Source organism: Myxocyprinus asiaticus, chromosome 44, assembly GCF_019703515.2.
Source record: "Myxocyprinus asiaticus isolate MX2 ecotype Aquarium Trade chromosome 44, UBuf_Myxa_2, whole genome shotgun sequence".
In the NCBI taxonomy this organism is placed as follows: Eukaryota; Metazoa; Chordata; class Actinopteri; order Cypriniformes; family Catostomidae; genus Myxocyprinus; species Myxocyprinus asiaticus.
In genome coordinates this window covers 13,530,686-13,543,499 of record NC_059387.1, presented here as the reverse complement: position 1 = coordinate 13,543,499, position 12,814 = coordinate 13,530,686, and the positions used below count along the sequence as shown (strand labels likewise).

General features: G+C 37.9%; 1 protein-coding gene across 2 annotated transcripts in view; it reads left to right on the top strand.

Moving 5' to 3' along the window:
- Nucleotides 1–12,814, top strand: part of LOC127434719 (collagen alpha-1(XVIII) chain-like) — a 142,645-nt gene that overhangs the window by 71,312 nt on the left and 58,519 nt on the right. For both annotated transcript variants that reach the window (XM_051687641.1, XM_051687640.1), the window contains exons 4-5: nucleotides 8,350–8,424; nucleotides 9,074–9,166. In XM_051687641.1, coding sequence (XP_051543601.1) covers nucleotides 8,350–8,424; nucleotides 9,074–9,166 — 168 coding nt within the window. The remainder of the gene's footprint in view (nucleotides 1–8,349; nucleotides 8,425–9,073; nucleotides 9,167–12,814) is intronic.

Genomic DNA, 12,814 nt, shown 5'->3' with positions numbered 1-12,814 from the left:
CTGATTTCTTTCCTTGCCATGTTGAGTAACCAGGCTACACATAAGCACTCAAGATGCCAAAAGACTGTTTTGCCTCTCCCTTCGTACACACACAGAGAGAAATGGAGAGCAGATTTTGGCCTACTCTTTAGGTTTATAAATCAAACTGTAGTTGCAGTGCATTGCCATCATTTCAGAGCTCTGATGCAGTAGTTTGGCCCCAACACTTGAACCTGCATCATATCTGTCATTATGTGCTGTGCCCATCGATGAATCAATCATGTTTCACTCAACCGAATGTTGACCTTATAATACTCTAAAACACGAAATGAGCATGTGCATTAGCGAGTTGATTGACAGGCGATATCTGTATCTAAAAGGTGATTGGCTCTTTTACCTGCAAGGCGGGACTTCCTTTCTACATCCATTGACCGTTGGGAACTAGAGCTTCTTGGTTAGGCGTTCCAATTTATCCCATTCATTTAGGGTGTGTTCACACTTGTAGTTCGGTTCTCTTGGTCCTCTTAGTCCGGACCAAAAAAGAAAATGATACATTTAGTCCTAGTTCGCTTAGTATTCATACTGGCATTTTTAACACAAAACCTAAATATGAAACAAAAGGCATCAGGAAAATGTCACAACCTGATTGGACAGCTTTTATGATGTATATTTTGCGACGGAACTTGCCGAACATCCAAAACAATGCTGGCTGCTGGGCGAAATGCGCTCGTTAGATTTATATATGTATATATGGTGGTATTTTTACCAGCTGAAAACAAACGAAGAGCTAATAAAATGTGTAAAGGTGTCAAAACAGTGCCAGGAATTTCTCCATTGCACACACAAATGAAGATATGCTGCAAGGACGGCTGATGGTGGTTCCGACGCCTGTACCAAACTGTAATGGGCAACATAGCTCTTATGATGAGAAGAACCAGGTATGCTTGAGGTCAGTATTAGGCAAATGACTTCCTGTTTTTGGTCCGTTTAGACGTCTTTGGTCCATGTTGCGTTCATATATCAATCGAACCGCACCAGAGTTCGTTTGGAAGCGGACCGAGACCCACTATTCAGGCGGTCTCTGTCCGCTTGTTTGGTGCGCACCAAGGTTCGGATGGCAGCGTTCACACTTGTTCAAATGAACCGCACTAACAGAACAATCGCACCAGAGTTCGTTTTAATCAAACCAAACCTGCTAAGTGTGAACACACCCTTAAAGTGACTCGTCTCTGCTAAATAGTCTCGGCCTCACACTCTATAGAACAACAATGCCAATCATACACTACATCTCCTCCCCGAAGTTTGCACAATTTTACTCCTGATTTCTCGCAATATAGGGACAGTAGATGTGTACAAAAGCAACGCGTTACTTTATTTAAAAAGTAACTCAGATATTATGGTCTAAAATAAGTTTTTTTGCGTTACTTTACTCGTTACTCAAAAAAGTAATCTGATTATGAAACGTGCATTACTTTTATCGCGTTACCCCAAAACTGCACGTAACAAGCCTTTTACAGGTTGAGATAATTTAAGAGCAATTGACGTGCATGCACATACTCAGTGAGGTTCACACTTGAAAGAGAGGCAGAGGTCAGTATATTTTCTGAGTCACAGATAGTAGGATGTATCTGTGTACCTTTATATAGACTTAGAGTTTACTGTATATATGTGCATTATCCTAATGTCGCTATTATTGTTTTTTATGTAAGCTCCAGGTGAGTGCAAATGTTTTTTTACTTTGATTTAATTACATTTTGTTCTTTATACTTCATTTAAAGTACATTTTTTATTTTATTTTATTTTTTAAAGAAATGCATAATTTAGTGAAGTTAGCTAATTTTGAAACTGTTCTTTATAATGTTTGTGAATAACACAAAATATAAATTTCCCGTATGGGTCATTTTTTATATTTTTAACTTACATTTTAATTTAAGAGTAATCAATTACATTTTACTCGACTACAAAATTACTCGATACAAACACGTTAGACCAGCAATATTCCTTTCAATTTTGTCTCAAGTAGCCTAACAGAGAGTGGTTTGGACACTTTCATATTGAGCAATGTTGCTGATTTGATAATGTTTTTTTTGTTTTGTTTTTTCTCATCATGTGTTGCAGTGTGAATACATTTAATTAATTATTATAATTTACTGTAAATGAAAATATAATTTAAATTATAAAATAAATATATGCAGTTACCGTTGTAGGATAATTGTTTTGTAATTTCTGGTTGTTGATGTCAGTGTAAGTTTCTTGTTGTGTGCTGATGTACAGAGCTCATCTTTTGACTTATTTTTTACATAGTCAACTGTTAAACTGTTATTGAGGTTATGTGTAATGTAAGGATCTTTGTGTGTCTTTTAAATAATAATAATAACATCTGTCCTTTTAACAGCCTTGTAGGATGCCCTTTTCTTTCACAGTGGTTTTTAGTTCATTGCATCTGAAGATTACCAGTGAATAATGACTTAAATTTCAGTCTGTTCCTCACAAAAAAAGTGACTACATTTATGAAACATGCATCATACTTTTTATTTGCTTTCATATGTATTTTACAGCTTAAAAACCTGTACAAAAAAACTACCAGTACAATTCTAAATTCCTTCTTTTGTTTTCAACTGAAGATAGAAAGTTATATGGGTTTGAAAAGACATTCATTTTCATTTAAGACTTGTAAGACTTAAAAGTTGGAAAATCGTGTTGGTGGAAACAAATTTAGGAATGTCCGGAATGTTCTCTCAAGCTTTGCTGTGTTTTGCTTTGCGATAGCATCCTGCATGTTTCTTTTTGTATGTGTGACTTTTTGTCTGATAGGAAGGATAGCATCCTTTGTTTAGAGTGAATCAGTTTAGTGGCCATTTCTGAGAGATCTGTTTATCAGTGTCATAGTAGGTTGCACATAAAATCAAACCTAGGCAGACAAATACTTCACCAAATACTTCAACAAAGATAGTGCACATACACAAACAGCACATGATCAGAACTGCCATATCCGTTCAAACCATCCATACATCAGGGGTCTCTGAACATTTCAGTGTGTGTGGTCAGAGTCAATCTGTTGACTGTGTGTTTGTGATTTGCATATGCTGAGTCAACTTGCAGACTATTTGTCTGGCTAACTGAATAAACGACCCTTTGAAGATGAGGCCGGTTACAGCTGCAGTCCGTCTGTAGGGAAATGAATAGTCTCCAACATGCCACAGATTTAAGCAACACTACAAATATAACATCCTTCCATTTGTAATAAATTGTTGCATGTTTTTCAGTAAAAGGAAAACTGATGTTATTTTACTTAATGCTTCTCCTTAAAATCGCTTATCTCCAAACTGGTCTGCTGAATAGTAGACATTATATCCAGACTCAAACAAAACCTTATAATCAAACAGTATGGATTTCACTTACTCAAAAACTCTTGATTATGGTGTAGCAAGTCTCTTGAAATCACTGGAATGGGATTCTCCTGCTTTATGGAGACAGTCATGGGAAAGTCTTTGCTCTCTCATTAGGTTATCCTGTTACATGGAGCAAATGTATTTAGACAATTCAGTCACAAACTTAAAGTGCTCACTTTATATGGATACAGATAACAAAAGTTATTAGATGTTTTTGCTTCATACTGAAAAAACAGTGCATGCTCTAATCTTGCCTTATCCATTGCATGAATGGCCTCAGGAAGACTGATAGCATAGCTGATCACTGACTCAGCCTGGAATGAACCATTGACAGGACTAATCGGAAAGCAGATGCTTGAGGTCTGTGAACATGTGGGGAGAACTGAGCCTGTGATTTCCATCAGCTCCTGGTCCTGTGTGGTTTTTTCCCCCTAACATACTGTTTAATTCATTTAACGTTATAACATTTTATTTTCAATCCGCTGCAAAGGAATAGTAACAAGCATCACTGACAGACTCTGCTCTCTTATTTTTGAATTTGTCAGTTGGATAGTTCACCCAAAAATTCCCCCAAAAAAGTCTCTTATTATTTACTCACCCGTCTCAAACTCGTATGACTTTCTTTTATCTGCGGAACACAAATGAAGATAATTTGAAGGATTTATGATGTGTTTTTGTCCATTCAATGTAAGTCTATGGGGTCCAAAACTTTGAGCCTCATAAGGAGCTTATATGGATTACCTTCATGCTGCCAATATGTCCTTTTAAGAGATAGAACGTTTTAGACCCCATTGACTTACATTGTATGGACAAACACACATCATACATCCTTCTGATTATCTCTGTTGTCCGCAGAGGAAATAAAGGGGCTATTTAGGGCGTACTGGACACTTCACGCGTTTGCGATTTAATAAGCACATTCCATTTACACTTGGCCACATATACTGTATGTGTCTCCGCCAAACGGATATAAATACAATCTGTAATTCCTGTGCTAAATGCAAATAAAACAGAGTTCACTTCTGTGATTATGCTGATGTAGGCAGCAAATTTAAAAGATACATTTATGTGGCCAAGTGTAAATGGAATGTGATTATTCAATCGGACAGCAATCCGACCAGTAAAAACACATAAAGTGGCCAAGTGTAAATCCCCTCAAAAGTATATACAAGTTTGAGATGGCATGAGGGTTAGTAAATAATGAAAGACATATCCCTTTAATGTACAGTAGATTTGTATTTATTTAGTATTTATTTTAGGGCATGCATATTCTTATTAACATGTTTGATGGCTTTTATCAAAGGGATAAGTCCACCGAAAATGACAGTTCTGTGATCATTTATTCACTTTTATATTGTTCCAATTCCACACCACTTTCTTCTTTGATACTAAAAGTACTGAAAATGTATTATCTTTATTCTATATACTATATACTATATATTATCTTTATTCTATAGTTTATTCTATTCACCTTATTCAGCCCTTCCCCTTTTCAGCGCTCCACTCTTCCGAATTTTGTCATCGAACTTCCTGTTTGTATTGCAGCTACTGAGAAGTGTTGATCAAAATGGATTATGTGTGGGAGCACAGAAAGTATTTTTCACCAAGAGTCGATGGTGTGAATCTACAGCACCCCTTTACTATGTGAAAATGCTCGTGAGGTGTTTTTTTCTGTCCCTCTAAATGTTTGTTTTTTCCGACATCCACAGAGGTAAATTGGACCTGCCAGATCACATTCAGACAGCTATGACACACTGCACTTTTCCATAATACAAGTGTTTAATTGTTAAATGTGTAATTATGATACATTTTTAGGTTTTAACTTGTTAATAATTTGTGTTAAAATGTCTAGTTGACATGAAATTTCCAACAGTGACAGCTCGTATTATTACACATGCAAGTTCATAACATTAAAGAAAATTACAATTGTACTTTTCAAAATTAATTTGTCACCCTACATTTTTAAGAGGCTTAAATGTGATTAAAATTCTTGTAAACGGAATATAAAATAAAATATACACTTTCACGTGTGTCAGTGTGTGTGTGTATGTGTGTGTGTATAAATACAGTTACACCCCTCCTCCCGTCCCGGTTTAACGCTCAAAAAATCTGCTTACCTTAACTATAACGCGATTGGTGAATGACATGAGAAGATGGTCAGAGGTGTCATACAGAGATGTTTTTAATGACTTTGTGTTGTCTCTTGGAGTTTCATGAGCACAGAGGCATATCAGTACATCCACAGCAAGAATATCTTGTGTATTTATAAATGAAGTACTCTTATTTTAAAATCTCCCTGCTCTGCTTCCAGTTGTAATGACATCCCCTGAACACTTTAAAATACTCATGATAGCTTTTCACAACTCTGTATCTTGAAAATCCACTTTGCTAGATAATTACACTTTGACACCAACACCATAGATATCTATATAGCAACTGCTAGAATGGAAGTTCCGAGACAGAATGTTTAAGATGGCTGCGTGCTAGTTTGTCTGGCGCATAAGGTGAATATTCTTTATTGTATATGCTATATAGTCGGAAACCATATGATAGCTTTTTTTTTACAAAGAACAAACCTCATTTGTGTGGCTGGTGGGCTGCAAATAACCAAACAGGACACAAAACTATTTTTTGGTGGTTTTATCTGACAGCTGAAAAAAAAAAAAAAAAAAAAAGCTATCGATGGGGTTGTGTGTGATATATATATATATATAAATGAATGATAAATCTCAGCAAAATGAAACAGCAGAATGAAATACAGTAAAATGAAAAATGGAAATGAAATACAAAAATAAAATACGGTAATGAAATAATGGCTAATGTTAAATGAGAATACAATCAGGGCATTAGCCTACCCATACAGTATGCTTATTACTTAATACATGCTTAAACATGCTTAAACACTCACAGTATTTTATGCATTTAACACATGCTAAAATCACTCAAAGCATTTTATGCATTTTTTAACCAGGCTTTAACCTTTTTAGGTTTAGGGGTAGAGTTAGGGGATAGAATCTATAGTTTGTACAGTATAGAAATCATTATGTCTATGGAGAGTCCCCATAATGATAGCCGCACCAACATGTGAACAGACTTGGCTGCATGCATCGGATAATGGCGCTCGATCAGCATGTTTTTACTGTGAGTATACTGCGAGTTTTAAACTGTTATTGTGGTGCTTTTGTGATAGTTTGGCTGTCTCTTTCAGAAAACAAACGTATTATACGCCTGAAAAGACTGTTTGAGTTACTTTTTGTGTTAATGAAAACCGCATCTGCACCTACTCAGCAAACATGGCTGCGTGCATGGGAAGATTGCGTTTATATGCTGGCTGTACATATATAAGCTGTGAACTGTTATTGTGGGACTTTGGTGACAATTTGGTTGTGTGTTACATAAAATAAACATGTTATGTGCTTGAAAAGACTCTTTGAGTAGCTGTTTGTTTGACAAATGACAACCGCTACTAATGTAAACAAATGGCAGCACGTATCAGAGCAAGATTGCTTTTGATGTATTGACTGTGCGTTTAAGAGCTGTAAACTTTTTATCATGGTACTTTGGTGACGAGTTGGATGTATGTATATAAATAAGCTTATTCTGTGGTTTAAAAGACTGTATGACTAACTGTTTGAGCGAATATAAATAACAGACGCTTGACCAGCGCAGCCTGTGTTGGCGCGAAAGCCAGCTTGTAACGTAACTGGCTGTTGCAGAGACATGTCCACATCCAACTTATGACTAGAGTTAAATTACATCTACTCAGCTACATTCGGATTCGTGAAAATTAAAACAATAAAATTCTCATTACAAATGTTCTGATTACACATGTTCACTTAACTGGAAAACACTCTAGGCTATGAATCATTTAATGAGATATGATTAATTCTAAATTTACATACCCAGTTCTCGCATGTGCACAAAACATGGTCAAACTCCACACATGCAATCCATATGCATCCTTCAAAAATGATCCATAACAACACTCAATTTGTATATATGACTCTTGTGAACACATACTGTATTTAATGTAATTTATCAGCATTTTGTGTAAAATCTGATATTTACCCAGAGTATCTCAAACGATGAACAAATCCAAGAACTCTCTTGCACCACATATGTTCTCATGTCTCTAAAACGTGTGAGTACCGAAAAGCAGGTGTTGCAAAACTCTGGTTCTTAAAGGGGCCACATCCAACTTATGACTAGAGTTAAATTACACAACATTCTCCACTCAGCTACATTCGGATTCAAGAAAATTAAAACATGATGCGTCAAGATGTGTTTCACCACGTTTGATATTGATGACATCAAACGTCATTGGTTCCATTACCTTTCTTTCTTTCTCTCGTTCTTTCTTTCTTTCTCTCATTCTTTCTTTCTTTCGTTCTACTTTCTTTCTTTCTCACGCCCTCCACATTTTTTGTAAAACACGTTAGCGAATGGAAAGCAGGTGCTTCTCTTCTGGATTCTGTGCACAAGAACATTGCCAACCACGCCTCTGTAAATCAAGACTTACAGCTTGTTAGAACTTTGAGAGAATGTTAACAAACTAAAAGAACTGATAACCATTTATGTTTAAACATTAACAAACTAAAAGAACTGATGAACATTTATGTCATGACATTTGAAATAAGAAGATATGGGAAAAAGGTTGTTATATTTCATGACAATTTGAATTAAACTCTTCATTGTTACACTCTTGATACTGAGCAGTGTTTATTGCTGTTGCCATTAAAAGTTGATTGTGGATCACAATTAATTTCTAGCTGAAAGTTTTGTTGGATTGTGTTCTTTTTTGTGTTTTCTTCTTTTATGTTGCATGTTATGGAGCGGTTGTGTATTGCGCAGCAGTGATTGATATCTCTGCTGGCTGTGTTTCCACATTCATTTGATAATCAGTTTCAGGCTATTTAGAATTTACAAATGAACATGTACAGAAATTGATGCATGACGTCTGTCTCACTCTCTTCTCCAGGGCACTATCCAGCAGCTGGTTTTGACTCTGGATCCAACCGCACCAAATGAACAGTGTGAGGAGGATGACCCCTACGTGAGTGCAGTGCCTCTTTTCTTTAGACTATCAGAACTGGAGGTAGGATTTTAAGGAGCTGTTGGCAATTTTTTAAATATCATGCATAAATTATTCCTACCTGATCTCAGAGACAGTAGTGCTGAAATAGTGTCCTGATAAAAAGCTAAAAGGACTTGACTTTGAAGACCTATTTTCCCTTTAATTCTGAATTACCAAAGATAGTCCTTACCACAACAATAACGGCTGGGAATATCTCATTGTCTGAACTGACTCGAGTTTTGGTTTGAACAGAAATTGGCATACTGCTGAAGACTTTACAGTAGAGTAATATCTCCTTCTAGTGGCTCAAGTAGTACATTCCAGATTGGTGTTTTGCCATGTAATGACAGATTGATTGGAATGTGGTTGTTTTATTCATGCTTTCAAGTGCTCAACAAAAGCTTTTATCGTGCATATTTTCAAACTGCCAGGAATTAATACATTTAACATTGCATTAATATTACAAGTTTGGCAAAATGAGGAAAAATCTTCACCTTGTGGATTATGAATGTTTCTTTGCGGCTTTGAGTAAAAACAGGAACATGCACTCATACACTCACTCACACACAAATAAGCTAGAAAAGACATGTTTTCAAAGATAAATATGTTTAAACTGCATCTGTTTCAGGCATCAGGTTACGGCAGTGGTGATGACACCTATGATGACACTGAGACTGGCGAAGAAGTGAAGAAATTAGTTGAAGAGAAAGAATATACAGTGGTAAGTGACATCATGGAGATACATACACTAAAACAGTGGTTCTCAACTTGTCTTGCTTCGGGACCCTGATTTTACTTTGGACATCGAGTGGTGACCCAACACAGTACCAAAATTGTTTATCATATAAAAAGTTACAAAAAAACTTAAATCATACATTGAACTTTTTTATTTTTACCATGAACTGCATAAACCCAACAATGTGCAAAATGATTAACATGACAGGATGAATAGGAACATTTAAAATTTTTACAACTGTATAATTAACAATAGGAGTGTGATTTTACTGTTTGCCTTTACCACTGTTTATCATTCTGTCAGAACAGACCTGCAACCCATTTTTGGATCGCGACCCACAAGTTGAGAACCACTGCACTAAAACACACCAATCCCAAATTATGATATTCAAAAGTGTAAATTTTCTGGCAACAAACCTTGCTTTATTTAAAAAAAAAAGGACATTGGACCACTACATTGACTCACTTGCCCTTTCTGAAACAAGGCAATAGAAACTGAAAAAACTTGCAATTATTTTTTCATATTTTCATATAGATATGTATTATGCTCCCCCCAGTGTATAAATATTGTATTACATTCATGGTTTATTACATTATTAAACAAAAAAATATGCACAAATTATTAAATTTAAATTTAATACACATGGATTTAGTCAAGTTTTCTTGCACTGATAGCAGTTGAAGTTTAGTTTTTCATGACCACTTACTTTTAGCACTTCTGTTTGAAAAAGATCTGTTATGATTGAACCTCTTTGCATGTGGAATGTGTAATAATACCCATACCGAGTTTCTAAATACTTAATAAGCGTTGCCATTTAAATGTGGCCGATTACATTTATAATCTGCATACTAAAAAACCTGTTTTCCATTATATGTTCCCTTTAAAACTATCTTGCCAAAGCAAAGCTTGAATCCATGTAGTCCACTCTTTGTCCTAAACACACACTTGGACCCATGCACAGTGCACACACACACACACTTTTACTATCAAGAGGTCAAAGTAAGCCATTTAAGCCATTTTTCTGGTTAGCCAGTCTTTTAGTGATGCACGCTGAAATGTCCCCCTTTCTGGCAGCTCTCACCTGACTGGGTCACGGTTCGGAAAATATTTGTAGAGCAACATTTCCTTTGCTGAAACACAGCTGCTGTCCAACACATTAAGACATTTTGTGTTTTGCAGCTCATCCCTGCTTTTAGGATAAGACCCCATTCATCTCTGGATCCAATTCACTCCCTGTCAGCACTTTTGGCCTCTGAAGTCAGCTTTGTCTTTGATTTTTTATGTCTTTGAAGACAACAGAGGCCATGTTGATTATGTTCTCCTTCCTTCTTTTTCTCTCCTTTATCTTTTGCAATGTTTTTCTGACTTTGAAGTGGTTTCTCTTTTTAATTTATACTTTTATACATTATTGCTCAGAGGTTGCACTTTCATAGCTCATAGACTTAATGTAGATCTAAGTTTAACTGAAATACCAACTTTGTCTCAGATGTAAAATACAAAGTAAAAAGGAAACAAATGAGACAATTGTAGACATACAAAAATGTGAATGGCTCTGATCTTTTGATTGCTATTGATTGCAGACTTTGGTATCTTGCACATCTTAATACAGTTTGGGACATTATAGTTTATTTTCCTCAGGAGAGAAATCTGAAAAGAAGCAGACTGATGCAAAAGTCTCCATTTGATCTCTATTTAATATCATTGCTGTCAATGAGAAACAATTGAGATTTTATAGAGATCTTATTTGTGATGAGGTCACGTAACTCCATGCAAGAACCAGATGTGTGAGCGACCAGCTCTGCGCACTTTGCTAAATTTTTCATTATTCTTATGTTATAATCTGGTGAAACTCAATACACCCAGTTACACATTTGCTCTTTGAGGTAAAACATGGCAAAGAAGTCAAAATCATCGGGCTCTGGAGACATTAAAAGACACTTACGTGTTCAGGATGAAAGCCCCGACATCTCGAACATCTCCTTGAAAAGCTTGAAGAAGAAGAATCTTGAAGAATCTTGAGAATAGAAGCCGCAGGAATAACATCAGAATTGTTGGAATTCCTGAGCATGAGGAGGGCAGAGATATGGTGAAATTCCTAGACGAGTTCTTCCCAAGTCTGCTCGACATAACAGGCCACAAGCTGGAAAACGAGCGAGCTCACAGAGTCCCTGCTCGGAGATCTGCTGAGGGAAATAGGCCCCGATCGATTCTGACCAAATTTCTGAGGTCATCCGATAAAGATCTCGTGTTGCGCCAGGTGAGGAGCAAAGGAAAGCTTTTTTGGAAGAACCATAATATTTTCTTTTTCCTGGACTTTGCGAGTTCGACAAGAGAGAAACGCGAACAGTTCAAGGAATGTAAGAAACTCTTACACCAGCGAAAGATCTCGTTTGCGCTGATGTTTCCAGCCAAACTGAGAATAGAAACGAAGGACGGTCGCAAAGTATTTACATGTCCCAATCAAGCAATATCTTTTATTGAATTAATGGATGAGTAAATCATTGGTTCCCTATCTGTCACTCACTCGACGTTGTGTCAATGTAGTGACACTAGGGGTCCCTATCTGTCACTCACTCAATGTTGTGTCGATGTAGTGACACTAGGGGTCACTCTTGGGAGCCCGAGACACCTCTGGTCTTTGATAAAAGGCCAATGAAAATTGGCAAGTGGTATTTGCATGCCACTCCCCCGGACATACGGGTATAAAAGGAGCTTGTATGCAACCACTCATTCAGATTTTCTCTTCGGAACCGAACGGTCATGCTCACTGAGCTGAATTCCCACGACTGTTCATTCACCTCTGCTGGATCTGACGGCGTATTTCAGCTGCTTCTCCCCCCTCTGCACTGGTGCACTGCAGAGAATGCCCCTGGGCGCTTCGGCAGAAATAAAAGGGTATATTTCTCTAAAAGAGCGGCACACACGGAACGTCTTTTTAAAGACGCGTCTTTCTAAAGATGATTTTCTGATTGTGTGTTATTCCTGGTTGCGCTCGTTATCTCTTGCCTTCTGATGGTCACGATCACTGTCTTTCATGTCTGGGCACTGCTCACACGGAGACAGCATTCATGGATGGTCATGTTCTCATTGCGAGGACATGTCCATGGCAACGTTGCGGTCGCGGTTCGCCTTCGTAAGAAAGCAAGCCACCCCAGAGGCTCCCCGCCTCGGTCCTTTTACCCACGGGTATGAGGCCAGCACGGCTAGGCACTGGGGGCGATTTAGGGACCCCAATGGGACCGCCTCCGCCAGGTATCCCCCCGCGGACCTCCCATTCCCCAGCATGCTCGTCTGCCCCGATCGGGCTTCTGGATGAGTCCGCCGGCTCGTCTCACGGCGAGTTTGACCTCTTATTCGGAGCCCGCAAAAATGATGAGCTCTCGAGCGCAGCATCGGAGAGCGGGCTCGTCCAGTCGGAAGCCTCAGCTGGGCTCCTCCCTTCGGGGATGATTGCCCAGTCGCAGGCTGATGCGGAGATGATGACATGCTTTCCCGGGCAGCCGCGAGCATCGGCTAGAGTGGAACCCTCTGCTCTTCCCTGAACCCTCGCGGCTCGGTGATTGGTTCCTGGGCTCATGGCGCCGCTCAAAGCCACACCCCGCCCCCGTTCCTTTCTTCCCGGAAGTGCATGAA